This window comes from Amphibalanus amphitrite, unplaced genomic scaffold (genome assembly GCF_019059575.1).
Source record: "Amphibalanus amphitrite isolate SeventyFive unplaced genomic scaffold, NRLGWU_Aamphi_draft 001487F_arrow, whole genome shotgun sequence".
NCBI classification, from domain to species: domain Eukaryota; kingdom Metazoa; phylum Arthropoda; class Thecostraca; order Balanomorpha; family Balanidae; genus Amphibalanus; species Amphibalanus amphitrite.
This window is the reverse complement of record NW_024882980.1, coordinates 100,630-128,581: the sequence shown is the minus strand read 5'-3', so window position 1 is coordinate 128,581 and position 27,952 is coordinate 100,630. Positions and strand designations below refer to the sequence as shown.

Genomic DNA, 27,952 nt, shown 5'->3' with positions numbered 1-27,952 from the left:
AACTAGTTGGAAGTGTACTTAGATGTTTTAGGATGACAGCAGGTGCTGTCTGGTTCATTTGCAGTAAGTTTCATGCTCAGCGACATCAGAAACAGTCCGTATCGGAAAACGACAAAACTTTCTGACGTTACTGTGACGTCATCTTAAGTGCTACAACCACCAAACTTTCCTCAAACATTGCCTAGGTATTCAGTTGAAGCTATGCCACGTTTCACGTTTGTAGCTCCTCAGGTTTCGGAGATATTCCACAAAACGTAATGGGGGGGCAACTTTATGCCCCCCCCCCCCGCGGCTCGTCGGTTAAGTGTGACAAATGTATGGCTGAGGTGCTACCTACTGGTTTCATGGGTCTGCAGTTGCATGCCTGACAAGTTGAAATGGATGTCAGATTCAGTGGTTTGCAGGCCTGACAGAAAGTGTTTAAAGTTGAATCTTGTATGCCATGCACAAGCACAACAAAATTGAGCATCTTAGCAATGCAAGCTTGGCAACATTGAAGAGTTTTCAGCAAGATGAAGAGACGCACTCAAAGTCAGCCAGCCAGCAAAGTTTTTGAAGGTAACTTAACCCTCACACCTACATCCAGACAAGGGGTTGGATAGACTTACTTGGTTATTGACCTTGGTTGACTTTAAGTTTTATAACCTACTATTAGGGTAGCTTTAGGAGTTGATAACGAACCTACATAAAATGTGGCAGAGACATCATATTTTGTGGTAAACACTGACCAAGAACATCTGTCAAGACACATGATGGCTGAGCTGAATTGACCACGCCTATCTCAAATCCAAAAACACATCATTTTCAAAAAAAAAAACTTGTGTGAAATTCAAAATCAGGACCTCAAAATACCACAGAGGCGGTTCACTTCAAGAAGTTTTAAGTAAATCCCGATATTCCAAAATTAAAGGCATTGACCTCACCTTGAAAGTTGGCAGATGAACAAATACCTTAAAATTGGGTACCTTTGGCTTCCTCTGGTCACGAGCAATATGCCTGCTTTTTCTGCGAAGCACTACCTCGATCAGGGCTCAAACGGCTGAGAGAAGGCCGACTGGTCCTCTACAGCAATTTTCAGCAAATCGGCGCACAGCTCGGAAACTAATAAAGCTATAGCGCCGCGGAATAGCGCATTTGATAGCCCTATTCACGCTCTTTCTGAGTAATTCTCTCATATTTGACCTACCGTCAACGGTTTTGCCTGCAGGGGGCAAACACTGCCAAAATAACCGATTTTTTTTCGGAAACCGTTTTTCTGCAATTTCTTTTGACTCAAACCTTGCACGAACTTCCTTTTACCATCATCGTGTTCCTCTCGTCAAGATGCGTCGAATGAACTATCACTTGACCTTGAAGGTCAATTTGAAAATTTGACCTCGGGTCAAGGTCATGAACTGACCGGTAAGGGTCAGGTTGCATATCAGTCGATCCGTATCTTCGAGCCAAACACAACTAAGGTGTTAACCAACTAAGGTCAGATACCATTGGTGACCTGAGATGACCTCAGGGGCATAAAAGGGGTCACGGGTGCCATTTTCATGTTCAGTGTGTCTAAGATACTAGTAATTCAGCATTTTAGAGTGTTTATAATGACTTCAGTCTAAAAAAGGCGACTTTCAGTTTTCTCCCATTGACTGATTATAATGGGAAGGTTGCAAAATTGACCTGACCTTAGCTCATCGATATCAAAATTCCCAGATCTACATTTTGTACATATTTCTGCTCTTATCAATCTCTGAAAGTTTCGAAGCGGTCGATCACTCGGTGTAGCTTTGGCAGACATTGAAACTTTGTATGCAGTGAGGTCTTTTGACCTGACCTAGTGACCTGACCTTTAGTGACCTGGGTCTGAAATTTTCACAACATATGTAGAAAAGATGTATTATAATGTGTACCAAAAACGGCGGCGCTTCCCGCCGCCGTTTTTGCGATATTCGCGAAAAAACATAAGGGGTGCTCAAACACCCCCCCCCCCCCCGCCAGCAGGGCGCGGGTTAATCAAACACTGAAACGGTTGAATAAAGCAAAGAAAATGTGAAAATGTCATCGAGCTGCGACGTTGCAGCTCGATGACCTGACTGTGATCAGGCGTGGCCCTTGGGTCCCTGGGTCGTGTCTTACAAAAGCTGTTTTAGTTTGTTTCGGAAATCAAACAGTAGCGCCCTGAATGGAGGAATTTCCTAATCGTATTCGGAACCAATGCATAGCAGGGTTTGCTGGATGGATTCTAGTCTCCGCTGCCGGACACCTGATCAGAAAAAAGTGTGTTCAATGTCCATGTTGAATGCTTAACGAAGCACACGGAACGGAGCAGTCCCCCGACCGCCTCACTCGTAGATTTCACCTGCGACCACTGTCACTGACCGCGGGTCATGCCCGCCAGGAGCAAAAAGTGGGCGCTGCAGGTTTCAAACCGGGCTCTCGGCCACCTTCAACTCAAGAGCTGAGGGAACTGTTCGAATCGAGATACTGGAGCTGACATAGATTTGGCCTTTGGGTTATGAACGACAAAGGACAAGCTACTCAGTAGCGACGGAACACCTTCAATTAAGGGGGGGGGGGGGGCACTGCCGACTTTTGGTCCCATTCTTTCCATGCAACGCCCATAGGGCTAATGTTAAAATGCCAAAATCAAGGGGGCACGGTATCGCGGTGCCCTCCCCGTTCCGCCGCCTATGAAGCTACTCACATTCATTGTTCCTGATCGTTATTTATTTTTCCAAGGTCGATATTTAGGGCGTCGGCACTCGGCAAAGCTGAATAGCTGCCATAGCCTGCATCGCTCGGCAGGCCTCTGGTCTTATGTGGCCTCTGCCGACCGGTACTGAACGGGTCTGTAGCATATTTATGGAACGTAGGTATGATTAATGATGCTTAAAAATAGATAGTCGTTTTGACAGTTCAGTACCTATGCGCGATGTTAGGTATCTCAGTTGCCATAGCCCATGAGCCAGGATCGCACAGCGCGCGACCACAAGCCAATCCCGTTGGGATGGCCTGTCTATCTCTACATACCAGCAGGGCAGCAGCAGGCTGTGGTCTTTTCTCGACCGACATACTGTGCTGAGCACGAGCCACGCTCGCTGCCGCTCATCCGTTTCCGCGGACACCCGCTGCATGGTCACACTGATATCTGCAAAAAAAAAAACGTTGACAACTCTGCCGTTGCATGGGCCACCGCCAAACCGACCACCGCGTGGAACGTGGCCTAGTATGCCGCTGGACTTTGCCTTCTTCGCCGTCGGCCCGCCGGAACGTGCGAGGGCTGCTGGTTGTCGCCAGGTCTACGGACTACGATTGATCCATCCGTGTACTGGACGATGCCCCACCCAGGCTGCGACGACGCGTGTTTCGTGTTTAGTCACAGACCCGCGGCAGCGTTACTGGAGTCTGCAGCCGGCGGCAGCGGCACGGATGGTTAGGCCAGCCGCCGCGGTGACCGGAGGGCACTGACAGTGACCGTCCGTCGCCCGGTCTCGACTGCCGCTGTCGACTTTGAGATATGCAGCCCTATGAACGACTTCTACAGACAGCGGCCGACCTGAGGCGTCCGTTCTGGTCTGAGTCGGCGCCGGTGGTAGCGTTCTGTAACTGTCGGCGGCTGGCCGGCACGGCACGGACAGTGGGAGGCAGAAGAGAACGTCTCAGGCTGCATTCGGATAGTCACCTCCTTAGTTGTAATTGGCTGCTCAGGATAGCTACTTCTTTATATGCAACTGGCTGGTCAGATAGACATGAGCAATATTATTACGAGACAGTACAGTCAGATCCTCGGATGGACATTGGATGTAAAATATAGCGAAACTTGTGTGAAGGGACATTGCTTTTTCATATTGTGTATTTCCCATGCTAGTCACGGTTTGCTAGTATCATCACAGTGCCTGTTTCAGAGAGATTTGTATTGGTTATCATGTGCATGTCACGTTCAAGAGGCATGCGATTGAAAACCGAAGTGACTTGGCAGCGTGGGACCTGAATGCATTGTGGAATAGATTATCTTTGCTGTGTAGCGTTACTTTGCATTGAACTTTTTACTGTTCCGGATGTCTTGTACTTGCGGGCTGCGATGTCCTTTGAAGTTGAAGCACTTGATTATGACGTCAATACTGCGTTAACAATAACAGCGTTTTTTAGTTGTTATTGCAATAAGTTTATGAATCACTTGCCGCTTTGTTTGGTCACAGCACGAAAGGTTTCACTTCAGTCAATGATATTATTGCAAAGCATGTAAGAAAATGGGAGATGATGTAGGCCATTAGAGAACCATGGGATCGCGTGTAATTGTATACGTACGGCTCTCGGTAGGTTTTGCCCTTTTACATTTCCGGCTATATCTCAGAAACTAATCGGCGATCAACGATGAAGCCATTTTAAACGATCATGGCAGGCTTGTGAACGAACAAGTCTATTGCATCTTCAACACTCAAAAGCTTAAGACGACCAAGATATAGCCTGAAGTATACTAAATTTCATAGGTGCAAAACCTGCCGCTAAAACCCGCGAGACCTGTACATGTAGACTGCTCGAACCCAACTCATGGTTTTGCGGCTGGTTGAGACTACAGCTGCAGAATGGCTAGAGGGGTGTAGAGAGTGAGGCATGTTAGTTATAGTTATTTGCGTCTTGGTTGTGTCCGTCCGTAGGAAAGCTGTGATATGCTTTGCGATTATTTGTTTGTGTGTTTTGTTGGGTTGCGCTCTTTCGGCCTCACGAGACTTTTGCAAAGCCAGACAGATGATAGGAATTATAAGGGAGACATTGGTCTGGGCGGGCACCCTGGTGAACCGTCGGGGCTGAGCCCATCACGAGGACAGGCCACCCAGCCTCCTGACAGTTACCGCACCCGACTACAGCTGCCTGCTCCTAGGGTGGAGCTAGACGCATGGGATAAAGTTGACCGCCCAGCCCGGAACGTGTGGGTGGTTGAGGGGCGGATGAGAAGGATTTGACTATCCTGAGGATGGAAACGACGGGACGGATGACTGCGATGAGCTAAGCGATCTTAGTTGACCTGAGCGAGAAAAGCTGAATTAGGGCTGGAGCTAGATAGTGGGACGCTTGCGACCTGCTTACAGACACTTTCAACGCCCAATTTTATAAACTACATATATCACGTGCGCTAAGAACTGAACAATCGGAGCAGAACGTAACACCATGTCCTCTCCTCGTGTCCTCTCCTCGCTAGGAACTGGACAATCGGGGCGGAACGTGATACAGTGTCCTCTGCTCGTGCCAAAGATGCTCGTGCCGGCCTACCTGCAACTCCCCGTCCCTCCGGCAGATGGCAGCCGCGCGGCCACCTCTCAAAGTCGGCGGCCGCCGCTGCGTGTAGTGCAGTGGGCGTCGGATCGCGTCAGGGGCAGGTGGTGAGCGGATGGCGCTCGAGAAGGCCGGTGCCAACCCCGAGATGAAGTCGCCCGGTCTACTGCGGAGAGTCTCGTCCCGGTTCATCGGCGGCTTCGAGTACCTCTTCTACCAGTGAGTGCCAGACGCCGGGGCGACTGTGCCAGACTCGTTTTATCGGTGTGAGGGACTCGCATTAGTTATCCGGTTTTTGTGAGCTGGGAGTTTCGTAAACATTCACTGACCCTGACCTCACCTGAGCCGTTTAACCTCCGCTGGAGTACGCGTCCACCGGAATGTTGTGTGATTACGAGCGAGCGCTAAGCGAGTCTTTTCAGTATGACTGAAAACGGCCCGGCCGGTCTGTAAAGCCTTTGAGAAGCTTATATCTTTGTAACCGCAAGTACGTCTGACAAGCGGTCTTCTCTGCTCCCTGGGAAGCTTCATCACTTCTAACCCGATATAGACAACTCTCGATGCATCCAGGTGACCGTCGCGGCACGTGCCACGTGTCAAGTCAGGGATATCAAAACTGTTCCGGTTACGTAACGATTTGGGGAGGCTCATATCTTCACAACTGAACATCGGTTTGACCAACGGTCTGCTCTGTTTGGAAGCCTCATCCTTCTTATCCCGATGTTGATCTCTCTAGATGCATCTAGGCTAGCGTCGTTGCACATACCACGTTCTAAATCAGGATTGTCAGAATTGTTCCGCGTATACAATAACTCCGTAATGGTCGGAGCGGTTGCGACGAAACTTGGTCGATCGGATGGCATCCACCGGGTAATGCATTTCCATGTGTCCAGGTTGGGGTTTCACTGTTTACTGTTTGTTACTGTGTGTTACTGAACACAGATTTACTGTTGGACTATGTGTGGGCCTATAATGTTCCCTTCCCATGGCCGCCTGTGTTTCATTGAATGGATTGCAATGCTTCCGCAAGCTAGGCTGGCTCGCGGATTTTCTTCCATGACAAAGGGAATCTAAGTAAGAACTACCTTTGCTTTCGTCATCTCTACCAACCCGTGCGTGATCATATTCCGTGTTGCTGGCTGTCTATAACCCACCAGACAACCGGTGAAGCCCCAGAGCTCAGCTCCGGGGGGAGGGGGGCGGAGGGGGGGAGGGGGTAGCGACTGGGTGGCTGTTCTACCGAGACACTCCTTTCCCAATGGGATGGACTCAGCCACTGCGGCGCACGCCACTGCAGTCGGTAGTCGAATTAACCCAATATCTCACCTCCCTTTGATATGAATCTTAGCTGGTATCAATGTCTAAAAGCCTGCCGAACCTCCATCTCTCTGAAAAATTGGCATAACAGGGACAATTATAAACTATACCTATCGGTGCACAGCTATCGTAACACTTTTGCTATTGATTCGAGGACCCACAAGCACGCACGTCTGATTACGGGCCAGCGCGATATTCTAAACGAGTGAAAGGGAGCGGTTGTCGTCACGTTTTGAAAGATTATGTCACGGCAGCCGCGATGAAATTGACTTCCGATATCGTACACTGGTTAGCTCCATTCATTCCCTTCCACCACAGATTCTAGCCCTGATGCATCTAGATGAGCTTCAAAACATTCGTAACGTGCGCCCTGCCAGTTCAAGGCCATTCGAGTTTTTTCCCGCCTACAATATAGCCCCGCAATGGCTAGGCACCGATTACGTTTGAGCTCTTATCTCGCTATCTTTGGACAGCGGGCTCTCATCGGGCGATGCATTCACATATGTCACGGCAGGGCTGCTACTGCAGCCTGCACGTGCACACGTGCAGTTGCACGTGCAGTAGGGGTAGGGTGTTCTACGAGTGCATCTAAAGAACGGCTGAGCTGACTGCGCTCAAAGTTTGTACCAATTAGAGGCCGTCTTAGTGGATGGCCGCACAAGTCAGTAAGGCAGTAGAGACCCATTTAGCACGAGCTCACGTGCACACAATACCACATGAGTGAATCTTGCGTGAATAAACTCTATGGCGTTTTTCAGTTGATCACCTAAAAGTCATCTCACTACTTATCAGTGCGTTATTTGTAACATGTGACCTACAATTACATGTTACATAACAAGCGCATGAAGTGCAACTGATTCACCGGCTAAGTAGGTATTAGTCTTCCTAATCTGTCATGGTCAACTAAAACACCGGTCCTGCACTCCTAACCAGGCCTATCTCTTCGAAACTAGACTGCAGTATTGTTGCGCCATCGCCGGCCTCCGATCAGCGATGACGTCATCGGTGGGAGCGTTCCAGCCATGCGCGTAAACTGTGCTAACTGCCTGTCAGGCCAGCCGGCCGGCGCGCGGCCGCCGGGCCAGCCAGGGAGCTCTCATAAAGCGTGCGCACGTCGCTCGACTACGGGGGTGAGCTACGCTGGGGAAGGCGGCGGCACGTGAATCACAGTACTGAGAGGTCCCTGAGAAGTAGCACGTGCGTCATACTGTTCATGATATGGAGCATGGCTCACGCACAGTGTATGTAAATAGGTTAACGATTCGTGACTTTAGGAGACGGTAGCTGGTGAGGGCTGTCGCTAAGTGCCTGACCTTTGGGTATGGTCCATAGCTGAATGGGACTCACGGCTTTCTATTGTTACCCTGTGGATGGGGAAGGTGTCTGTCCTTAAAGCGGGCGATCAACCGTTTGCCAAATATCTCCCCTCCCCCAAGGCGTATTGCGTCTCCGCTCCATTTGTGCTTAACGTAAGCGCCGCCCAGCTGTGCCCCAGTGCCATCTCATGAGCTGCGTTCCAGTCCCCAGCGTAGATCTGTTTGACCTTGAGGCGGTGGTATTTAGCCCGAGACAAGTCTAGCCAGCTTTACGCAAGCACCAGGATTAGCTTTGTATCTCGCGTGTGTCGGTTAGCTTGGAACCGGTTGCATTAAATACGAATATTGACGAGGCTGGTATTTATGGCACTGGAATTGACACCAATGACTTAAAGCATTATTTTTTTTTTTTTAACTCGTCCGTCAATGTCTGTGAAACATCATACTAAATCTCTTCATCGGGATATGACGTGTCTCAGAGGGCACTTACTCTTGCTTACTCCCCCAGATAATGCATTAAAGTGAATGTAATGCAATTAAACACAATCATGACTCACTTGTTAACACGTCTTTAGATATCCGTACCTATGAGACACTCGTGATAACCGTTTTTTTTTTTACTCTTTACAAGTAAATTTGCTCGTCACCCGAGTATATACCCGGTCGGTATCCATACCAATAGACCGTGTTTTTGCTATATACCAGACACTCGTACCCATACTTGGTACCCAAACTCACACCTGGTACCCATACTCACATACGGCACCCGCACGTATATCCGGCACCCGTTACCCGTACCTGCAACCAGGGGCGGAGCTTCCTATAGGTACAGTTGGTGGGGCGGCTGCCCCACCAACTTACCATTTTGCCCCACCAATAAGCGTTTTTCCCCACCAACTTTAGCTGATTTGCAGGACTTTGTTGCTTTACAATCAATGTTTTTTTTTTGCATTGAGGAGCTTTGAAATATCTGTGTAATGCAAAATGTTGTCTCGGTAATGAAGTGAATTGATTCAGTGTTGCATTTTATTAAACTTAACAATTGGTCATTTTAGGCTTGACGACTTTTTGCCCCACCAACTTCCCTGGAAAAACTCCACCCATGCCTGCAACCCGTACCTGCATCTCACTGTCACCCTCCCTGTACCCCACCCACACACTAAATCCGGCTTGTACCTAGTATGTACCCCGCTGACACCCCCTCCGTACCCGGCAGGCACGGGTACACGGTATGCCGACACCCATACCTCTACATCGTCTCGGTTCTGGCCATTACCGTGGCCTGCGGAATCGGCCTGCTCAACTTCCACCAGGAGAACCGGCCGTTCAAACTCTGGATACCGCAAGACTCGGACTTTGTCAAAACGTACGACTGGATGCAGGACAATTATCCGAGAGAGTTCCGTTTCGAGAACGCTATCGTCACGGCTGAGAATGTTCTGGAGCCGGCAGTGATACAAGAGGTATGAGTTGGGGGGGGGGGTGAGAGTAACACGGCTAGACTGACTTCCGATGGGAGGGGTGGCGGTGCTCTTGGGAACAGCGGGTGGAGAGGGGTGTCTGGTTTGACTATCTGAAGTGGCCGATAATGACTAGAAACTTCGATCCGGGAGATGACTTGGTTGTTTGATAAGCTGTAACAACAGGTGATTCGGTACACACTTCGCAGGATTACACGTTGTGGGAATGAGGATAGTTCGATAGAGAGATAATACCAGATATCGACAGGGAATATGTATTAGACACTAATACGCGATGTGAAGTGAGCAGCTTATGTACATTTAGGTGTGAAGAGCCTAATGGGCTGCATAAATGTGATATTCATCGGACATGATCTATAGCTCAAGCACAGATCCCAGCGAGCATTGACTGAGGAGTCATATGGGTCTCTATGTCATCTCTTAACCCATGTGTGCGTCACGTTTACTCTATACTGTTTACTTTGTTTACCCCACGAGCGATGGATCTACTTACACCGTTTCCTGGAGCTCATCTGCTGGTGACATTGGAGCGCCGGTGGTGCAATAACCCCCATATCAAAACCGCTGCGTCACAGTGCTCTGCTCAGCTGCTCAGGGTCCCGCTGCTGAAAGTAGCGCGTCATTCGGACACTTCGTACCAGCGTGGTGTCTCGTGCACCAAGGGCTCATATTATTATTTATATCCGATCATGGTCGAACTCTGGAACCTTCCAGCCGGGGGCTCGGTGCCATAACGAGCTTACCGGCATTCCATAAATATATCTTATCTTTCCAGTTGGTCTTGCAGGCCGTTCGTTGCTGACCTATCACCGGCTTTTCTCGTTGCGGCCGCTCCAAACATTAATAGCAGCCACTCACGTCAACATGCCTGTCGGCAGGGATGCAGACGGCTAAATGAACTGGCCGGCGCCGGCTGTGCCGGCGCTGCATGTTGGCGGCCGTAACCGCGTCATATCTCTCAACTGCCGGTGATAAACGATGCTTGTTTCTGGCCGCCGGCTGACCTGTTTATGAACCCATGGGTGCAATCAAACTGTTTGTTTGTACCTAGTACCTTGTACCCATGCATTGCCGTTTTGGAAGTATCTCCCTGAGTTTAAAGTGACCATCCCACCTTAATATTAGTTTTGAGTTGAAATAGCCAAATTGGTGGCCAATATGGCCTGAAAATACCCGTTTGGGCACTCACAGCATCGAAAAATGCTTTAATTCGGAGATATGGAATTTTAAACTTGTAGTTTTCGGATTCTAAGGGGCTAATGCATTGGAATGCCCTCTTAGACTTTGTGACGTCAACGCAGATATAACGATTTTAAATCTTTTACTAAAACGTTTGGTAGCACGCGGTGGTATATGCCGCTTTGCGCACAACAAGTGCCGCACTTTCAAATAAAGTCGCTAGGAACAGCGGAGATCCCAAAAAGTAAACAAATGTAAAAATCTTATATCTTGAAAACCGGTGAATATTTTTCGATGAAATTTGGTAGATATTCGTTTTCGCTCTTTCTGAACCGAGCGACATCACTTTCATGGCAATTCATTAACTTTTTTGAAGGTGGGAGGGTCCCTTTAATCAGTGCTAGTTGGCTATTGGTTCTCCCATGCTCCGTATAAAAACGCTCGTCCGTTCTCTCGTCTGTGCTCTCATACGGGAGAATGTTGCGGCAGCACCAGTAGGTGTGTGCTGTAAACCGTGGATCGGTCCGGCGCCTCTACCGTATCCTTACCGTGGCCTTGCCTCTGCTCTTCTCTCGCAGATGCTGCGGGTGCATCAGCGGGTGTCGGCAGTCCCCGGTGCTGGCCCGGCGTGGTCGGACGTCTGTGCACGGTAAGTACCAAAGTAATCTGTTCCACTGTCGAAACACGGTCTCTGCGTATACTCGGTTCCAATGCCCTGACTCGCTCCCCCTATTAGTAAAGTTTTCTTGCCCCTCCCCCCCTCCCCCTTCCATCCGCACGAACCACCCGGTTTCTCTGACGGCTTCTCGGAATGGTGTCACTACCAGTGAGTCTGTAGTCAGTCCGGTATCGTCTCTGATTCTCACCATCCGCTTGTTTCATGTCAAGTTGTTTTGGACCTTTCCTCTCCTCACTTGAATGTGATCGCTTTTTGTTTTCGTGTTTTGTGGCTTTGTTAGGGGTGTCTTAATTGTTTTTATCCTCTGTGTTTAACCACCTTATCATCATACCTGCACATTGTTTTTCGTTGGTCTCCAATTCCTCGATTCCCTCTTATCGGCTGAAAAGTCTTCTGAGAGATGTGCTCCCGCGTCTGGTGTCCGCGTGATAGGCCATGGAATCTTCCAAATAGTTGACAACTTTGACAGTGTCCAGTTATTCGCTACACTTTCGATCCAAAACGATATCGAACGAGTCCACTGATAAAGTGTCGACTTTGATCCTGCTGACTGATTATTAGACACTACTTCTTATGGATTACGAGTCACTGACCCCTTGTTGGCACGAGATCGACGAGTCATAGGCTACATTGCTGAGGGATATAGTAACCACTCGTTGGACAAATTTGTTTACAAATGGGAATGACATCGGCTGAGTAGAGCTCTCATGCCGTGGTAACGACTTATGGTGATTCGGGGCTTCATCAATCCGCATTGCGGTAGCCAGGTTGTATGGTCAGCTAGGAAAATTCGATAGCTTTGTTCGTCGTTCCTCATTACACCCGGACGGCACGCTGTATATGAATCAGGTATAGCCTGGGTCTGATACACCCTTCCTCTTTTAGTCTGTCGGAATTTGATCATATCCTAGTTTTGCTTGTCGTTAGGTATATTTATTGGGCTGTTAGCATTTTGCAGCTTGAAATGGTCTTGCAAGTCGAATTTTGGCCCGTGAAATTAGCACGTGCCGCAAATAACACCATGATCGGATCAAAGCAGACCCAAACAAGCCCGATGCCGTCTCCTTCTACAGTCATCTAACGAGCCAATAACTCTGGTTTATCTCGTAAAGCAACAAGCACCAAACATAATTTATAATCTATGCAGATGCGTCGTTGTCTTCTTTGTATTGAGCGTAATGGGCTGTTTTTGTTTTACGAGAGCCGGTAAGAAAGCAGCCAGATCGTCTGAAGGCCCCGCCCTCGGGACTTGTCTTCATGTTTGTCTGGTGTGAGCACCATACTTCGTGCTGGGTTGTGAAGGCTCCAGACAAGGAGAAACCAGGCATAAAATGAAGTTTTTATTTCATAAAATATAAATTTACTGTTGTTTTACTGGAGGGTAATGCCTTAGTGCCAACGTATTGCGAAGGCCCATTGCCTCTATTTTGTTTTTACCATGCCGCCTGTCCCTTGACCCCTGAATATCCCTCCTGTCCGCCATCTCGCGTTTTACTCTCTCCCGTGACCGTTTTCCCATCAGCCCCTGCCTGTCCAACCTTGCCATCCAGCCCCGCCCTGTTCGTCCGCTCGCATCCCTAATCGCCCAGCCCCGCTGTCCACAGACTACCATCCCTGGCTGCGCCCGAGGACGAGGTCTATGAGACAGAGGACGAAGTCCCGGACCCATCTCTAGTCTCTGAGGACAGCCAGACCGACTCAGCAGTGTCCGAAACGCGCCGCCGCCGCCGCCGCCGCCGTCAGGCCAGTCAGCGGCCCGAGTTTGATGTCTCGGGGTACGACGACTTCGACCCGTCGGTCAGCCTGCCAACCAGCCTGCACTGTATGCTGGTGGAGGGCATGGAGCGCCCCTGCTGGGAGGCCAGTCTGCTCGAGCTGTGGCGCTTTAACGAGCGGCGCATCGCCAACCTCACCAGGGAGCAGGTGCTCACTGCTGTCAACACTGCCGCCTATAGGTGAGGACGAGAGGAAAAATGTCGAGAACAAAATGGTTGGTAGCATGCTCCAGAGGATGTTTTAACGATTGTTACGTTTTCAGGCTATGGTATAATGGCTTAGAGGTCCGGAGTGTCTGTCTTTCTAGAAACGCTCTCTGGATGGTGATAAACTTCTAATTTTCTTTGATTATTCTGTCTTGCTTCTTTTTTCCTTTATTGATTTCCGTGCCGGTTTCGTCACCAATGCCGCTCCGCTCTCGTTTCACTGAGGGCGATCCGGCCAGTGTTTGCTGCCAGTCAGCTGCGGCCTTTGTGTCGTGTTTGACCTTGACGCTCCAGGCGGTCGTCGTCTGACGGCTGTTTGCGGTCCCCGGCGGCCCGTACTGGCCCGGGCGCGGTCCGTCACGGCACGGCTGTCTCTAAGTGTGAAGGTTGTGAGAGCCAGGTTCACCGAACAGCAGTGCTGTGGTATCGAAATCGGTGGTGGTCGCTGCTGACCATGCTCGTTCAGTATTTCTACGCCGGCCCTCTCGGCCGTTGGACACAGTCTTGGCGTACAGTCGACCACGCTCCAAAGGCGCTGCACGATGGACTATTTCTCAATGCGACTGAACTTCCGAGTCGGTCCCTGCCCCCTTCGGGTCAATTGGCACCATTGTACGGAACTAACGAGTCCTGAATGGACGACGGCTGTGTGCCTACAAATGACAGCACACGACTGCAATGTTGTGCTAAAATTTGCTTCCTTCGCTTGCATAAGTTTCTAGCTGCATTTCTTTTGAGATATGTAGGCACTGAATATCGTCCCTATATCCATTTACGCAGAATGGCTGCTCGCTTATATAACTAACTCTGGCGTTTCTACGGCGGGTTTCTTCTGTGATCAAATGTTTCACTGGATAGCTATTTTAGTAAGCATTATATCTTCATTTCCAAATGTGAGTGTTCATTTCGCCTTCCCAGAAACATCGCGGCCGCACATGTAATAATATTTTGACATCGAGCACCGGATATCCTAGTCATAACCTAAACCAGTGCCTATACATAAATTACGTAACAAATATCATATTCACTCGCTCTGTAAAATAACGGTACACTTGTGCCAATGTGCATCCGTCTGTGACGTAATGTGCTCAAACGTGATAATCGACACCATCCTGTCGCCAATTCACGTGACTCTGCCCTATCGCTGGTGCTGACCTCACGTCACCCTGTCTCCAGCCCTGTGTTCGGGTACCGGTTCAACGTCTCCCGCTACCTGGGCGGCGTTCAGCGCAACAGTACGGGTCACGTGATCTCCGCCAGCGCCGCGTTTTTCGCCTGGGCAGTTCGAAGGGACCCGGACGCCGAAAATGTCATCGTCAGCGACACAGGAACGGGCGAGCCGGTGAGAATTGGCGGTGGGGAGCGGGGATGGGTGTAACTTGTGTTGGGAAGAGGGGTGGGCTATCGGTCGTGATAGATGGAGATGTGCTGCCTGGAGGGTTGGGAGTTTCGGGAATATGTAGTAGCTGATGTTATTGGAAGGGGTGGATGTTACCTGTGATGAGGGTCGTGTGTTACTTGGGAGTAATAGTGTTACTTGGGAGTCTGGAGGGATGACCCCTGAAAGGGAGTGGTCGGTCCCCTGAGGAGAGAGGTGGGTGCAATTGAGCGCAAGAGTGGCATTTAGTGAACGTATATCTAAACATCACGGACTGAATGTATATGGTGTGGTCTAATATTTCCTTGTGTATGAATCGTGGACAGTCAAGTGGACAGTACGGTCCAGTAAAGTCAGCGATGTCTTGGAGGTGAAAAATGTATCTGGCGTATACAAAGACCCAGCCAGTCTCGTACGAAATTGAGGTCAATTACCTGAGTCAGCTGTATGTGTTAAGCATGTTATACCTTCTATCTGAATAGCTTTGTCTCTTATCTTACTTATCGCGGAGGTCGTTGTAAATGTTGCTAGAGTTTTAAACCGTCTAGCTGCGTAGGAACTGTAAGAACGTAGTGTTGCGTCAGCCTACTCAAGAAACAGATCAGGCTATTATTTACCGCCGATAATAGTCCGGCTAAATATGACTGACTTTTCTGATGGCTGGGCATTGGGCCTCATTTAGCGTGCTTGCGCCGCTCACTGTGTTCGGTGAAGGTAAATCTCATCTGTGCTGCTAGTTTTTAGACTGCCGGGTGAACCATTAATCAGCAGGTGTGTGTTTTGGATGACCACTTTCGCGCTATCTGCGTTAGAGGTGGAGGTAGCCTAAGTTTTTTTTTTCGTATCAGTAATGCATGACAGTTTGACGTGTGTATGTAACTCCGTATAACACGGATATGCCTGTTTTCAGGTGGACGAGAACACTCTACTGTTTGAGAACCACTTTCTGTCCGTTCTTAGCTCTGCGCCTTCACTTCACGGAGTCACATGGTACTACAGCGCCGGAAAAAGGTGAGTCACGTGACATTACATCGCCGATAGTAGATGAGTCACGTGGTACTGTATCGCCGATTATGGGTTTTGGATCAGTCACGTAATATCAGCTGACCTTTTACGAGGGAATACCGTCTAGCCGCACAAGGTTTGCTCACCTACACTGTTCACCGCACTGTAGCCCTGCAGTTTCAGTTTTCTGTCCTCGCCAGGTGACACTCACTATTTCCGTTCCCTCCAGAGTTTGCGGCATGCTGAGGATAAGTTACAGTATCAGAATTAGCGACTTTGTTCAGTTAAATACCGGCCTGCTCTAGGTTGTTACCCGGTGTCCAGCCGTATAGTTGCTGCATCTGCCGGTAGGCTGGTCTGAACTTTTTCATCTCCAGTCAGAAACGACAAAAACGTCATGGTCTGACTGACATTTGTTGGCTCCCTCGGGAGTCTCGTTTACACTGCCAGCGGTGTTTTCGTCATGTGTGCTGCATACTTGCCGTTTGAGGCAATCGCACTGTTGCTGGGCAGTTGGGAGACTTGTCATTTAATCCGATCCAGTTGGTCGAGCAGGGGCACCGGCCGCTATAGGTTATGAATGTTTGAATACTGTGGTCAGCTGTGCATCCCTAAATGATCAACAATGAAAACATTCTGGGTACGCAAAATTTTATTGCTATAATATTTTAACGCCACGTGTGTTTATGCTCTATGTCCGATGTCCATGTGACAGTATTTCCAAATATTGATCATGTTCGAAGTACCGGCACCCTTGCCCTCTGGCGTGGCCACTGACACGTGTGTCTGTATTTGTGTCCAGTTTCGGAGAGATCAGCAACTCGACCATCTTCGGCGACGTCAAGTACCTGGTGCTGGGATACGTGGTGATGTTCATCTACATCCAGCTGATGCTGGGTCGCTGCAACATGGTCGAACACAGGGTGAGCGTAGCTCCCCGGAGCCCCTCGCCCCCCCCCCCCCATCCTCTCCCTGGACCGGCTCGTAATTCCGCCTTGACAATGCATTGCATCGCGCCTGTCTGTGAAACGTTGCAAAGCTGCGCGACCCGTGGGCCGGATCTGGCTCACAAAAATATAGTGCACGCTGCGCAAAAACTGGTTTTCGTCTGCTGATGCAGTCTGTTTAAGAGCGTATATTTCACTGTATGACGCATCACAGCACAGTAATTGATCTATCAAAATTAAGCATTCCATTTATTACGTTTTCATTTTTGACAAGTGTTTCATGCGATTGCCGAATACAGTAAATGATGTTAATGACATGACCATAATTGGTCCGGCCTCTTGGTTTCATTGGGCCCGTGCCCAAAAATAAGATTGCCGACCCGTCTTATTTAAGATCAAGGCGTATCCACTTACAAAACGACGTCCTGTCGGTGTACGCTCCTCTCCTCATGGGCGGACTGTGGTCATGTGGCCATTGGTGGCTCACATATCCTGTTTGTGTTCTAGCAATGAGATATGCGTCCGTGTGCGGCCCCGCCGCGGCCTCCAGAGCCTCTGTCGTTGCGTGTCCCCCATGACCCCTCGGCCCGTCCGCGCGGCGTGCCAGCGGGCGGGCGGTTATCACTCGAGGGTCCACCACAGCGGCCGGATGGGCGGCCAACGGCCGCACGTGTCTGTGACGCAGTGAAGGTCACGTGACGCGGCGTGACGTCATCACACCGTGACGGGTGGAGATGTGCGACACGGTCGTGACGGCGAACCGTGACGAGTGACGTCACTTTACGGAATCTGAATGCCGAGATGCGCTGATAGTTTAGGGGTGGCGCAACTGACTCCTGAGTTTGTGCAGTCCGTGCAGCCTACAGTCGAAGTAACGTCATTTGGACTTTGAGCACGTGGCTGCTTCGCTGTTGTAGCTTTTTATGTCATGTCCGTGCAGCGAGCACTACGGCCATCTATTATTTTGTGCACATAAAAGACAATGCAAAAACTTGTGGTCGTGGCCCGTGGGTATTCATTTCTGTCTTGCAGTGCTGTTTTGCTAACTACAGATAGTGAGTTGCATAACTGACATAGTAAATAAAGTAATTTGGTAATTAATTGTGAGTATCGATTTCTTCATGATGCTATCGCCGGTTCATTGGCCTGGTGATTCACGGTCTTCGAAAATGACCATGACAAGCGATCTTGATTACATTTGTCCTCTCATGTTTGCCGTATGTAATTTCTGAGTGGAGTCGTAGAAGGAGCCCGGACCGGAATGCGTCATTATTTGGAAAGCTATCATGTTTATGTGTCTTTGCGTTCGGCTACTTAGCTCTCATGGCTGGCTCGAGTAAGCCTATTCAACACTGCCCCCTTAGGCTTATCATGTACACGACTGGCGTGTCATTCTACAGACGATCCACTGAGCTCCCCCTCTCACACTCCGCCAGTAACACCTGTCTGCTCTCTCCCTCCCCAGACATACCTCTCGATAATCGGCGTGGCCAGCGTGGGCCTGGCGGTGGTGATCTCGTTAGGCCTCTGCTCGGCACTGGGCGTGTTCTTCGGGCCGGTGCACAACATCCTACCGCTGCTGCTGCTCGGTCTGGGCGTGGATGACATGTTCGTAGTCCTGCAGTGCTGGGAAACTCTGCCGGCCGCCGACCGGCACCGACCGCTCCCCGAGCGGGTCGGCCGAGCCCTGCAGCACGCCGGTGTGTCCATCACCGTCACCAGTCTCACCGACTTTGTGGCGTTCGGCATCGGCGCGTCCACGGTGAGTGGGTGCGCTCGACGGGTGGTGCCAGGGAAAACGCCCGCGTTTTCACCAAAGGGCCGTGTGGGGTCGGATGGGTGGTCTACATTTTGAGATAGTTCATTCGCCGTCAAATCGCGTCTGCTTGGTGCTATTATTAGATGTAATGATTCTTCATAAACAAGATTCGACGGCGCTTAGTTGATGCGTTCGTTTTAATCAAATCTGTAAGCCAAGTGTATAATCTTACCCACACATCCCAGTGTTCAGTGAATTGGGGCCAGTAGGTATCAGACATTGAACAGTCGCCGTTTTTGTCGCATCATTCTGTGAATGCGGCGCTGGGGGCGCATCTCCAGTGCCACTCCCGTGCCACTCCCGTCCTACGCTGAAGGTATTTTTTGGACCACTTTTTACCCTTCGCCCGACTGCGTGATACAGCGAGTATGGTTTTTATATGGTTGGTTTATTTGCCAGGCTTGATTTGGGTGCAAGGTTCAATTCTGATGGTTTGAGTGCTACGTTTAGCTTTCGACTAGTCATTCGTGGCATGTGTTTGATTAGGACTGTCACTTCGATAAAAAGAGGTCCAAAGGTTTACGAATGCGCGTGGCGTATGTTCCGTGCGAGAGAGGCGGCCTGGTTACTGAATAGGGAGTGCACTACTTACGGACACTTCTTTGGCGGTTTGATAGTGTATAAGAGCTCTTATGATAAAATGACTGGCACGAATTGTATGAGACAGTATTTTTGTGATACCAATAGCGTGACAAAGCTCGAATCTGACTAACGTGTGTATAGATTATTTATTTGAAGTTGAACGTTGAAGAGAGGAAGATTTTTCTCACAAAGAGTTATAAATAAATGGAATTTGTTAAGCTCTCACATCAAGATGGCAAAAACATCTAACCAATTTAAGTCAAGATACGACAAACATCGGGCAGACAGATAAGACTGACCCAAGAGAAATCAAACTGATGAAGAACATGTGATTAAAAAAAGAAATGGGCTACATCATAGACCTCGACGTCTTCTTCCAGAGCCCAAACAACCTTGATTCTTGATTCTATTAACGTCAGAATTCGAAGCAATTGATGCAAGAAAAAATTGAAATAGTTAAGCAGTTAGTTTGCAGGGTAGTTCTCATTTGTCATATTCCGGTTTGTATCCATATCGTACGGGTCGTTCATGTCTGACTATCCCGTGTTTCTCTCATCACACCCTTCGTCGCTGTGACACCGCTCGTTCTCTCCGTGCAGGTGCTTCCCTCGCTGCAGTCGTTCTGCATCTACGCGGCGGTCGGCATCATGGCCGTCTACTTCATCCAGGCCACCTGGTTCGTAGCCTGGTTTACCCTGGACCAGCGGCGCATTGAGGCGCGGCGCGACGGCCTGGTGCCCTGCTATACCCACCGCAACTGGGTGCCGAACACATGCAGTCAGCGCAACTACTTCCAGAACTTTTTCAGCAGAGTGTACGCGCCGGCAGTGCTCAGTGTCCCCGGAAAGGTGAGGGGAGAGAGGGAGGGAGGGGAGAGAGGGAGGGAGGGGAGAGAGAGAGAGAGAGAGAGAGAGAGAGAGAGAGAGAGAGAGAGAGAGAGAGAGAGAGAGAGAGAGAGAGAGAGAGAGAGAGAGAGAGAGAGAGAGAGAGAGAGAGAGAGAGAGACCCAGAATGTACGGCACTTTCTCTTCTTTTTTCGTGGCCGGCGACTGGCGAGTGCCGTGGCTAATATCTTAGCGTTAAAGGGAGATAATGAGCTTTCTTTTTTCTTAAATAAAAATTACTCGACATCTATACTATTTCTACTGTAGTTTCTATAAAATATGAAAATTTCCTAGCACATTTTCGTATGTGAGAAAGGTTTTTATTTTTGCAAAAAAGAAGCAGTACTTGCAGTACTTGTAACACCCACCGAAATGCGTTGTCCTTCTCTATAAAAAAGTCGCAGTATATGGCGCTTTTGTTTCAAACAGCGACGCTTGGGTTTTTGTTTATGTTATCACGTTGTCGTTGCTTGGTTGTAAGGATTCTAATTTGAATTAGAGTTAATTCGGTTTAGAATTAATTAGATTCTAATTCGGGGGTACATAGTGCCTACTCTTCTTTGTTTCCAAGTATTATTTTGCGCCACAAATGAACGGCATGCGCCAGAAACGCAGCCAAATCTTGCGATTGCGACTACGAAATTCATTATTTTGGCGTCAGAGCCTGAAGCGAAAAATACAAGCATATTTATTTCAAAAAGACTTCAGGTTTGTCGAACGGTGTTATGAGAATTTTGATAACAGTACTGCATAAGTTTTTCAGTGATGCCGCAAAAGTGTTGTATCTATCTTCTTTTATTGTGCAGTCGGCGGGTCCGATTCAAAATTGAGTCGTTGCTACTAAAATAGCAGCATATGGCGTCAGATGATGAACGGGAAAAATAGTTGCGTAAATTTAGACACAAACCACCCCCAAACCATGAATATCTTTTGAAGGAACTATAGACGACCATTAACTAACTAGATGTGATGAAGATCAAATGTAAGGAATACGCTCATTTTACAAAATTACATGCAAGTACCAAAAAGTGATGTAAGTACTTATTCAACGGTCATTTTCAGCGCTCCCCGCTAACGTGACTTCAAGTTGAGATATTTGCGGCAAGGTACCGAATAGAGCAAAATGGTTTTAATTTACATTATAACTTATTGTGTTTTGTCAGAAAATGGTCCTAACTCAGATTTTGTGGAAAAAGGTCATTATCTCCCTGCGTATATACAGTTAGCATATGTAAATATAATGTCAGCTAAGTCGCCCTAATCCAGCCCTCTCGACATGCAGCAGTGTTTGCACTTCTTCCTGCTAGTGGGCCTCATGTCTGCGGTTCCGCACGCGCGCCTAGGCAGGGCCTTATCTGATAAGGCTATCGGAATAGATTGATCTTCGCAGATCATGCAGATAATGCTTTACTGCCGATCATCGTTGTGGACTTCCCTTGGACCTTGTTTGCCGAGCCATCGACCTCTGCCGACGCCGGCGCTATCGTAACATCAGTACTATTATAAGTTGCAGGGTGGCTCGCGTAAGCGCAGCCGATCGGCGGTCGGATGAGAGGTCAAATATTGTATGTGATTGAGCTGCCTATCGTTAACCGGCATGGCCTTATGCTTCTCCTCTGCAGTGTCCTTCGGCTGGCGTCCTTGGTCTGTGAGGACGATGACCGCGCCGGGGGCGTGCTAGGCCGGTCCGTGCTGCGGTCTGGTACTATGGGGATGCTTTTCGATCATATGTCGATCTTAGTTTCTACTCTCAGTACTCCGCCGGTCGTGTCCTTAGGTGTGTCCTCGTGTTCGTCACTGCCAAAGCCTATCGCAATTTCCAGCCAATCGTTTGCTTTTCGATTTTCAGCATCGTTCAAAGTCGCGACCACTCCCCCGTCAGTTTCTCTTCCTCCCTATCCCATCCTTCCTACCTCTCCCCTCTTTTCACCTCATAACCTCACTCTCTACCTCGCGTCTGATCCGGTTCTCTATGTCACCTCTCCCTCCCTCTCATTTTCCCCACCTCTCGCCCATCTGTCCTCTACCTCACGCTCCCACCTTTCTCTCTCTTCAGGTGATTGTTCTGGTGGTCACCTGCGCGCTGCTGGCCGTCAACTCGTGGGGCCTGTCGGAGCTACGGCAGGAGTTCAACCCGCTCTGGTTCCTGCCCACTGACTCGTACCTGTCCATGTATCACAGAAACGTCGAGCGCTTCTTCCCCAATGAAGGTCAGCGCACAGTGGTGGGGTTTTGTGGTAGCGCCTCTCAGCTCATGGTATTGCATATTACGTGCAATATTGCTGTGAGGGCTGTTCAAAGCGTTGCATGAGATAGATATCATAGCCGCCAGCAGCGATTGAGATTTTTGCAAAGCGTAACATGTATGTGAAATGTGGCATGTTCCTGGAAGAGTCCGTCTGGACTCTGCCGGAGTCTTTGTTTCATTTAAGTGTATTTTTTATAATTACTGTAACAAATGGTCACCACCTTTTCTTTTGAGGGGCTCCCTCGTTTGATGCGTCAGCTCGACGGTCGCTCGCCTACGACACTCAGACCATTACTCTCTCTGAACGTCCTAATTGACTGTTCAACAGGTCACGAAGGCGTCGTGTTCCTGAGCGGGCTCCACCTGGCAGACAACCTGCCGCAGATGGCTCTGCTCTCGCAGAAGCTGCGCGCTGAACCCAGCATTGAGCACGTGGACTCGTGGTACGACGAGTTTCAGTTCTATGTCAACTACAACGAGTACGGAGGTGAGATTTGATGCTGACCGGCTGGATGCTGTGAGTTACTGGTTGTAGATCTGATGGGCGCTGTGATGTATATGCCCGTACTTCGGCATCACGGACGCAGACACACTGCAGTGATGTGCTGCTCTTTTTCCAAAAGCCTTGCTGTCTCCTACGTTTTTTCTTCTTCTTTTTTTCGTCGTTCGAAGTTACACGCGCTCAATGTTCCGCTATTTTAGATATCACTTTTCACTGAAGGAGAATCAGAAGAATTCTATGAGTTCCAATCACTTTAGCTGTTTTCGTTAGCAGAGTTTCGCCTTTTCCAAGTTTTCCACCATCGCTGACCTCTGGCCCCTGACTTCCGATCCGTGACCTCTGACCTGCTGACCTGCTGACCCGTGACCTCTGACCTCTGACCCGGCCCGCAGAGCTGCCGGAGCGGTTCGCCGACGGCTACGAGTTTCTGCCGCTGCTGGGCCAGTTTATGTTCAGCCCGCGCGGAGGCAAATACCAGAGTTTCATCCAGTTCAACGGCACACTGACCTGCGGCGAGCCGGCGCCTCCGATCACGGTAAGGGACCCGGGCTCTGATCGGCGGCCGGCTAGTACTCTTGCCCGCGCTCACATACGTGCACGTTACCCCGGCAACGGGCTATTGACCAATGAGAAGCGAGAAAAGTGTTACGTCACTGCGATTTTTCATATACCTGTGCCCCCCGGACGTGACGTAGTGTGCTCGCGCGCGTGCAGGGTCTCTGCGATCGAAAAAGAGCGCTAGCAGCGCGCCACTCGACGCCGCAATTGTCAAAAGCGGCGTGTTAGTATGCTTTATTATGAATGATGTGTGTAAAAGTGAGTTTTTATGTTGTTTATTTGGAGGAAATGGTTGGAATAAATTAAGTTATTTTTATTTCTGTTGGTTGGAGTTTTTATTCAAAAGATTTCGGTCTATACCATTGATATTTACTGAAAATACCTTCGCTTGAATAAATTGCAGATATTTGGCAACTGAAGTGTTAGGTAAGCCTAAATGATATGTAAAAAGGTAAGAGACACCCTGATTATCATTTGAGAAACGAAAATATATGAATTTTCCTTATAAGACTCGCTCAATATGCTACTCCGCGGTTTATGCCCCGAGGGTGTCCGAGGGTTCCCGTTAGTTTGTCGTTGGCGCTCGGCTCGCGCGCGAGCCGACGTCACCGCCTATGACGTCGGCTCGCGAAATACGTCATACCCTGCACACAAAATAGCCGGCTGCCGAACAGCGCTCCGGTCACCATCCTCCTGGTTTTGCGGAGGGTGGGGTGGGGGGGGGGGGAGTAATGGAGCACTGGCGAGGAGGCTCACGGTAGATTCTGCGGAGTAAGGGCTCACGGGCTGGGAAGTGGGAAGTCTATGTCAGTTCGAAAGATTCGTCTGATTCTGTGCAGCGAATATGTTGTATTGTTAATGATAAGCTCGCGCACGTGTAGTTTTCACCCCACGAGGCCTTTCGCTCGTTTCAGTTTCGTCACTTTTTACGGTTTATTGCAATCAGGTCGGCAGTACTCTGTGGGTGCAAAGTGGAAGTGGAGCGTTAACTGCGTGTAATATCATTGTGAAATTCATGTAAGGCTGGGGCTCTGCATCTCATCCAAGTACCGATGCTCTCATTGTCAACAGCTGAGATCGTTTGTCATTGTAGTCGAGCCGTGAAGTTCACAATGACATAATCGTTCGCGAACTAAGAATGATCATAGCGTCTCACGTGTGAGCCACGTGCGCCGCCGCTGCCCAAAGTCGCGGCTTATATAAGAGAAATGCAAAAAGGCTATCTCTATGGATATATGAAAAACGTTTAAACATAGCCTGATGCTCATAATATATCGAAAAGTTTTAAATCCTCAGACTTGACTAAAACTTTTTTCTTATATCTATACTTTGAAAAGTACTCAGCGATAGCACCTCCATCCTTGAAAAATGTTCTTTGTTTATCCCCTCTGGTGATTATTTCACTGACTTTCTTACTATCGATTGATACAAACTCTGTGTCTGGAGCGTACACGTATTTCATTTGTCGCCTCCGCTTGTAACCGCTCCACTGTGCTGTTTCCGCAGGCCTCGATGATCACATTCACGCACCGCCTGATGGACGGGCCACGGGAGCAGATCCCTGCTATGGTGCGCGTCAAAGAGCTGGTCAACTCCGTCAACTTCACCGGCGAAGGTAGGACTCAAGGAGGGGAGGCATGGTGGCACGGGGAGGGTAGGAGGCGGAGAGTTATGGTACATGGAGGGTAGGAGGCAATGTGGGGTGGCGCAGGTAGACGCGAGAAACCCTACGGCGTCGGGAAAGTAAGGAAAGAGTGGTGGACATCTTAGGAAGGCAGGAGGCAATGATGCATGCCGTTTTAGGTGACCGCAAAACAACGGTGCTACTGATTCGTTGACGTTTTTTTACGAATGACGTCTTTTGACGCAGTGCTTGATGTTTGGTAATCAACCATGAACTGGATGTTATGAACTAAAATGTATCTTAGTTGATAGAATTAAAGTGAGGGAATGGACATCCATCAAACCTGTTTTACGGGGTCTCCTGAACCGCCCACCACACCCTAACACCACCTCGTTCCCCCTGTCACCTGTGTGCCGTTTCACAGCACCGCTGGTCCAGCCGCTGGCTGAGGCCTACGCCAGCTGGGAGACGGACCAGGTGATCGAATACGAGCTGTACCGCAACATGGGCCTGGCCATGGTGTGCGTGTTCGTGATGGTGCTGCTGCTGATCGCCAATCTCACCGTCTGTCTGCTGGTGCTCACCTGTGTTCTCGTCACGCTGGTGAGAAAGATGGATGGGAGAGTGAGAGAGAGAGAGAGAGAGAGAGAGAGAGAGAGAGAGAGAGAGAGAGAGAGAGAGAGAGAGAGAGAGAGAGAGAGAGAGAGAGAGAAGAGAGAGAGAGAGAGAGATAAAGAGAGAGGGAGGAGGGGTGGTGATCACACACTGGTAAGAGAGGGAAGAGGTGAGAAGGCTGGTGCGCACTGCTCACGCTGGTAAGCGGCGGGAAGAGGTTCTTGTCTGTTTTGCTTTGATAACACCTGAGAGGTCTATCACTGTACCGACCTCTGTACTTCCTGCACTGAATGCGATACCACTCTGCACCACTTAATTCATTCACGGTGACGCCCTCCCTCCCGTGCCCCGGCAGGTGGACGTGGGCGGTCTGATGCACTTCTGGGGTCTGACTATCGACACCGTCTCCTGTATTGACGTGGTGCTGGCCATCGGTCTGTGTGTCGACTACGCCGCCCACGTGGGGCACACGTTCCTAACGGAGCGGGGCGACCGTCGCCAGCGGGCCGCCGACACGCTGCGAGACATCGGACCGGCCGTCTTCAACGGAGGCTTCAGCACGTTCATCGCCTTCGTCTTCCTGGCCACCTCCACGTCGCACGTGTTTGTGACGTTCTTCAAGGTGAGGCGGGGTAGCGGGGGTCGGTGGATGAATGGAGACTGAGCGAAGCTAATGTTTGCTGCTGGTCAACAGATTACGTAACTCGTTTATTCATATTTTCTTCTTGTTAGCGTCAGATATACGTTATTCCTTCTAGGCTCGTGCTCCTCCTGCAATTTCTTTTATTAGAATGGGTAGTGTGCGTTAGATGAACAATATTCATTAGACTTTCTGGGGCTTACCGATTCACTCCTCTTTCCACGCCGTCTCGAGCTGCGCGTCTCGGAACTGTAATTTCTCCCCCCACTGACCAGATGTCGCTGTGTATCGCCAGGTGTTTTTCGGCGTCACCGTGTATGGCCTGTTCCACGGCCTCGTTCTTCTACCAGTGCTGCTGAGCCTGGTCGGACCGGAGCCCTACCTGCCGGCGCGTACAGACATGGAGCTGGTCTCTGGGGAGGAGAAGAGGGCAGCGCCGCAGGAGGGGGACGCCGTCCGAGAGGAGGATGGGACGCGGCCGGCACAGACGGGTAGGCATTGGTGACCGGGGGACATAGGGGCCTGCGTGGGTTGGAAGGGTGTGAGGCTCTGGGCTGAGGGTTGATGGAGTACAAGCGGTGTGCTACCTGTGGGATTACTGCAGACCTGCAGTCACCTGTGACGAGTCTGGAATCATGGGAGTCCCATTTGTAACATAACGTTGAAAATGTTGTCCTGTGACTTGTTATATCATGACTGTTTGTCATTCTTATGCGCTTTTAATGGTAAGAACGCCTGCTTTTGAGTATCTGGATTTTCATGTAACAGAAGACAGCCGCCAGTATGCTACACTCCATCTGCCGTGTCTAAAGCACCGCCTCTGCATTTCAGATATATCCGATGTGAAGTACGCACCAGCCGTGGCCGATGCACACATCACAGCGATGGCATAGCCTCAGTCATGTTCCTCATTAGATCAGATACCTCAGCGTGCGAGAGTGTATGTCAGACTTCCATGGGCGCCGGGGGTAGGGTGTTTGACCGCTGCGGCCCCTACTGGAGCTGATAGACTTTGAGAGTGGTTGTGTAATGACGGTTAGACCGTGTAACCGACGATCTCGGTGTTTGATTGAATGAAACTGTGAGACAAGTCCTGACGAGGAAGGAGAGGATGAGATGTGATAGAGGTATAAGTGAATGTGTTGGAGCTGTGACGACTTTGTTCGATAACATCGCACAGTCCTGAAGGGCACAGATGGAGCTGGCTGTGGCAAATGTCTAATTGCCGCCGTGTGGGTTTGTCTTGGGATTTGTTTGGGTAGGCCCCGTGTGACGGGGATCTCCACTCTGCCGCCGTCCAGCGGTGGAGCGGACAGTGATATGGCTGGTGCCAGCGCAGACCGGATATTTCTTCATGTGATGATCGTGCCAGGTACGGTGATCCTTGTCATTGGTTGGCGAGCGAGCGAGTGAGTTTGTCTGTGGTTTAACGGAAAATCTCAGTATGAGCGGGCTGACCCGTAGCGCCATGCCGACCATAGCGTCGATAGTGATGAAACCGTTTGTGGCAGTGGCTGGTCGCAATCTATTAAGTACGCCGTGGGCTTCGCTCTCTGTGTGTCCTACCCTCATTCGACCTGACCTCCCTGGACCTCCCAGTGAGGCATCGATCAGGATCAGACTTGCCGGGATGGGGTAGGATCCTGGCTAGTCCAGACTGGCTGGCCGGGCTGCCTGCGGCTAGTTTTGATATGTTTCCAAAGCCATCACTGTTATGAAAAAGTTATGTCTTACTCTTCGAATCAGAACTTTCTGCATTTGAGTGGAATTTGCTTGTTCTTACTCGTGAGACCACTCAAATCTGGCTAAAAACAAATAACGGGAGGCCCGTCTAGAAAAGCTCTGCAGTCACTTGCCTATATGTTTGCCTTGATCTTCTTGTATTGTGTGTGCTCTGATACTCGTATCGTATCCCCAAGACGTTCCAGATTAACGTC

General features: G+C 49.7%; 1 protein-coding gene across 1 annotated transcript; it reads left to right on the top strand.

The window, feature by feature from the left end:
- The first annotated feature begins 360 nt into the window (after positions 1–360).
- Positions 361–27,952, top strand: LOC122373399 (protein patched homolog 3-like). The gene is made up of 18 exons (XM_043351402.1): positions 361–558; positions 5,282–5,478; positions 9,109–9,355; positions 11,131–11,201; positions 12,836–13,186; positions 14,390–14,555; positions 15,502–15,602; positions 16,399–16,519; positions 18,009–18,305; positions 19,544–19,792; positions 21,885–22,038; positions 22,405–22,563; positions 22,971–23,113; positions 24,643–24,751; positions 25,185–25,363; positions 25,731–25,997; positions 26,311–26,506; positions 26,847–27,952. The coding sequence occupies exons 2-18, from the start codon at positions 5,375–5,377 to the stop codon at positions 26,906–26,908; spliced, it is 2,976 nt and encodes a 991-aa protein (XP_043207337.1). The 5' UTR covers positions 361–558; positions 5,282–5,374; the 3' UTR covers positions 26,909–27,952.

Bases quoted from the DNA above. Each gene is read 5' to 3' on its own strand.
- LOC122373399 (XM_043351402.1), top strand. From the start codon at position 5,375: ATGGCGCTCGAGAAGGCCGGTGCCAACCCCGAGATGAAGTCGCCCGGT. The intron at 9,356-11,130 runs GTATGAGTTGGG...CTTCTCTCGCAG, and splicing joins AGCCGGCAGTGATACAAGAG to ATGCTGCGGGTGCATCAGCG. The intron at 23,114-24,642 runs GTAAGGGACCCG...CTGTTTCCGCAG, and splicing joins AGCCGGCGCCTCCGATCACG to GCCTCGATGATCACATTCAC.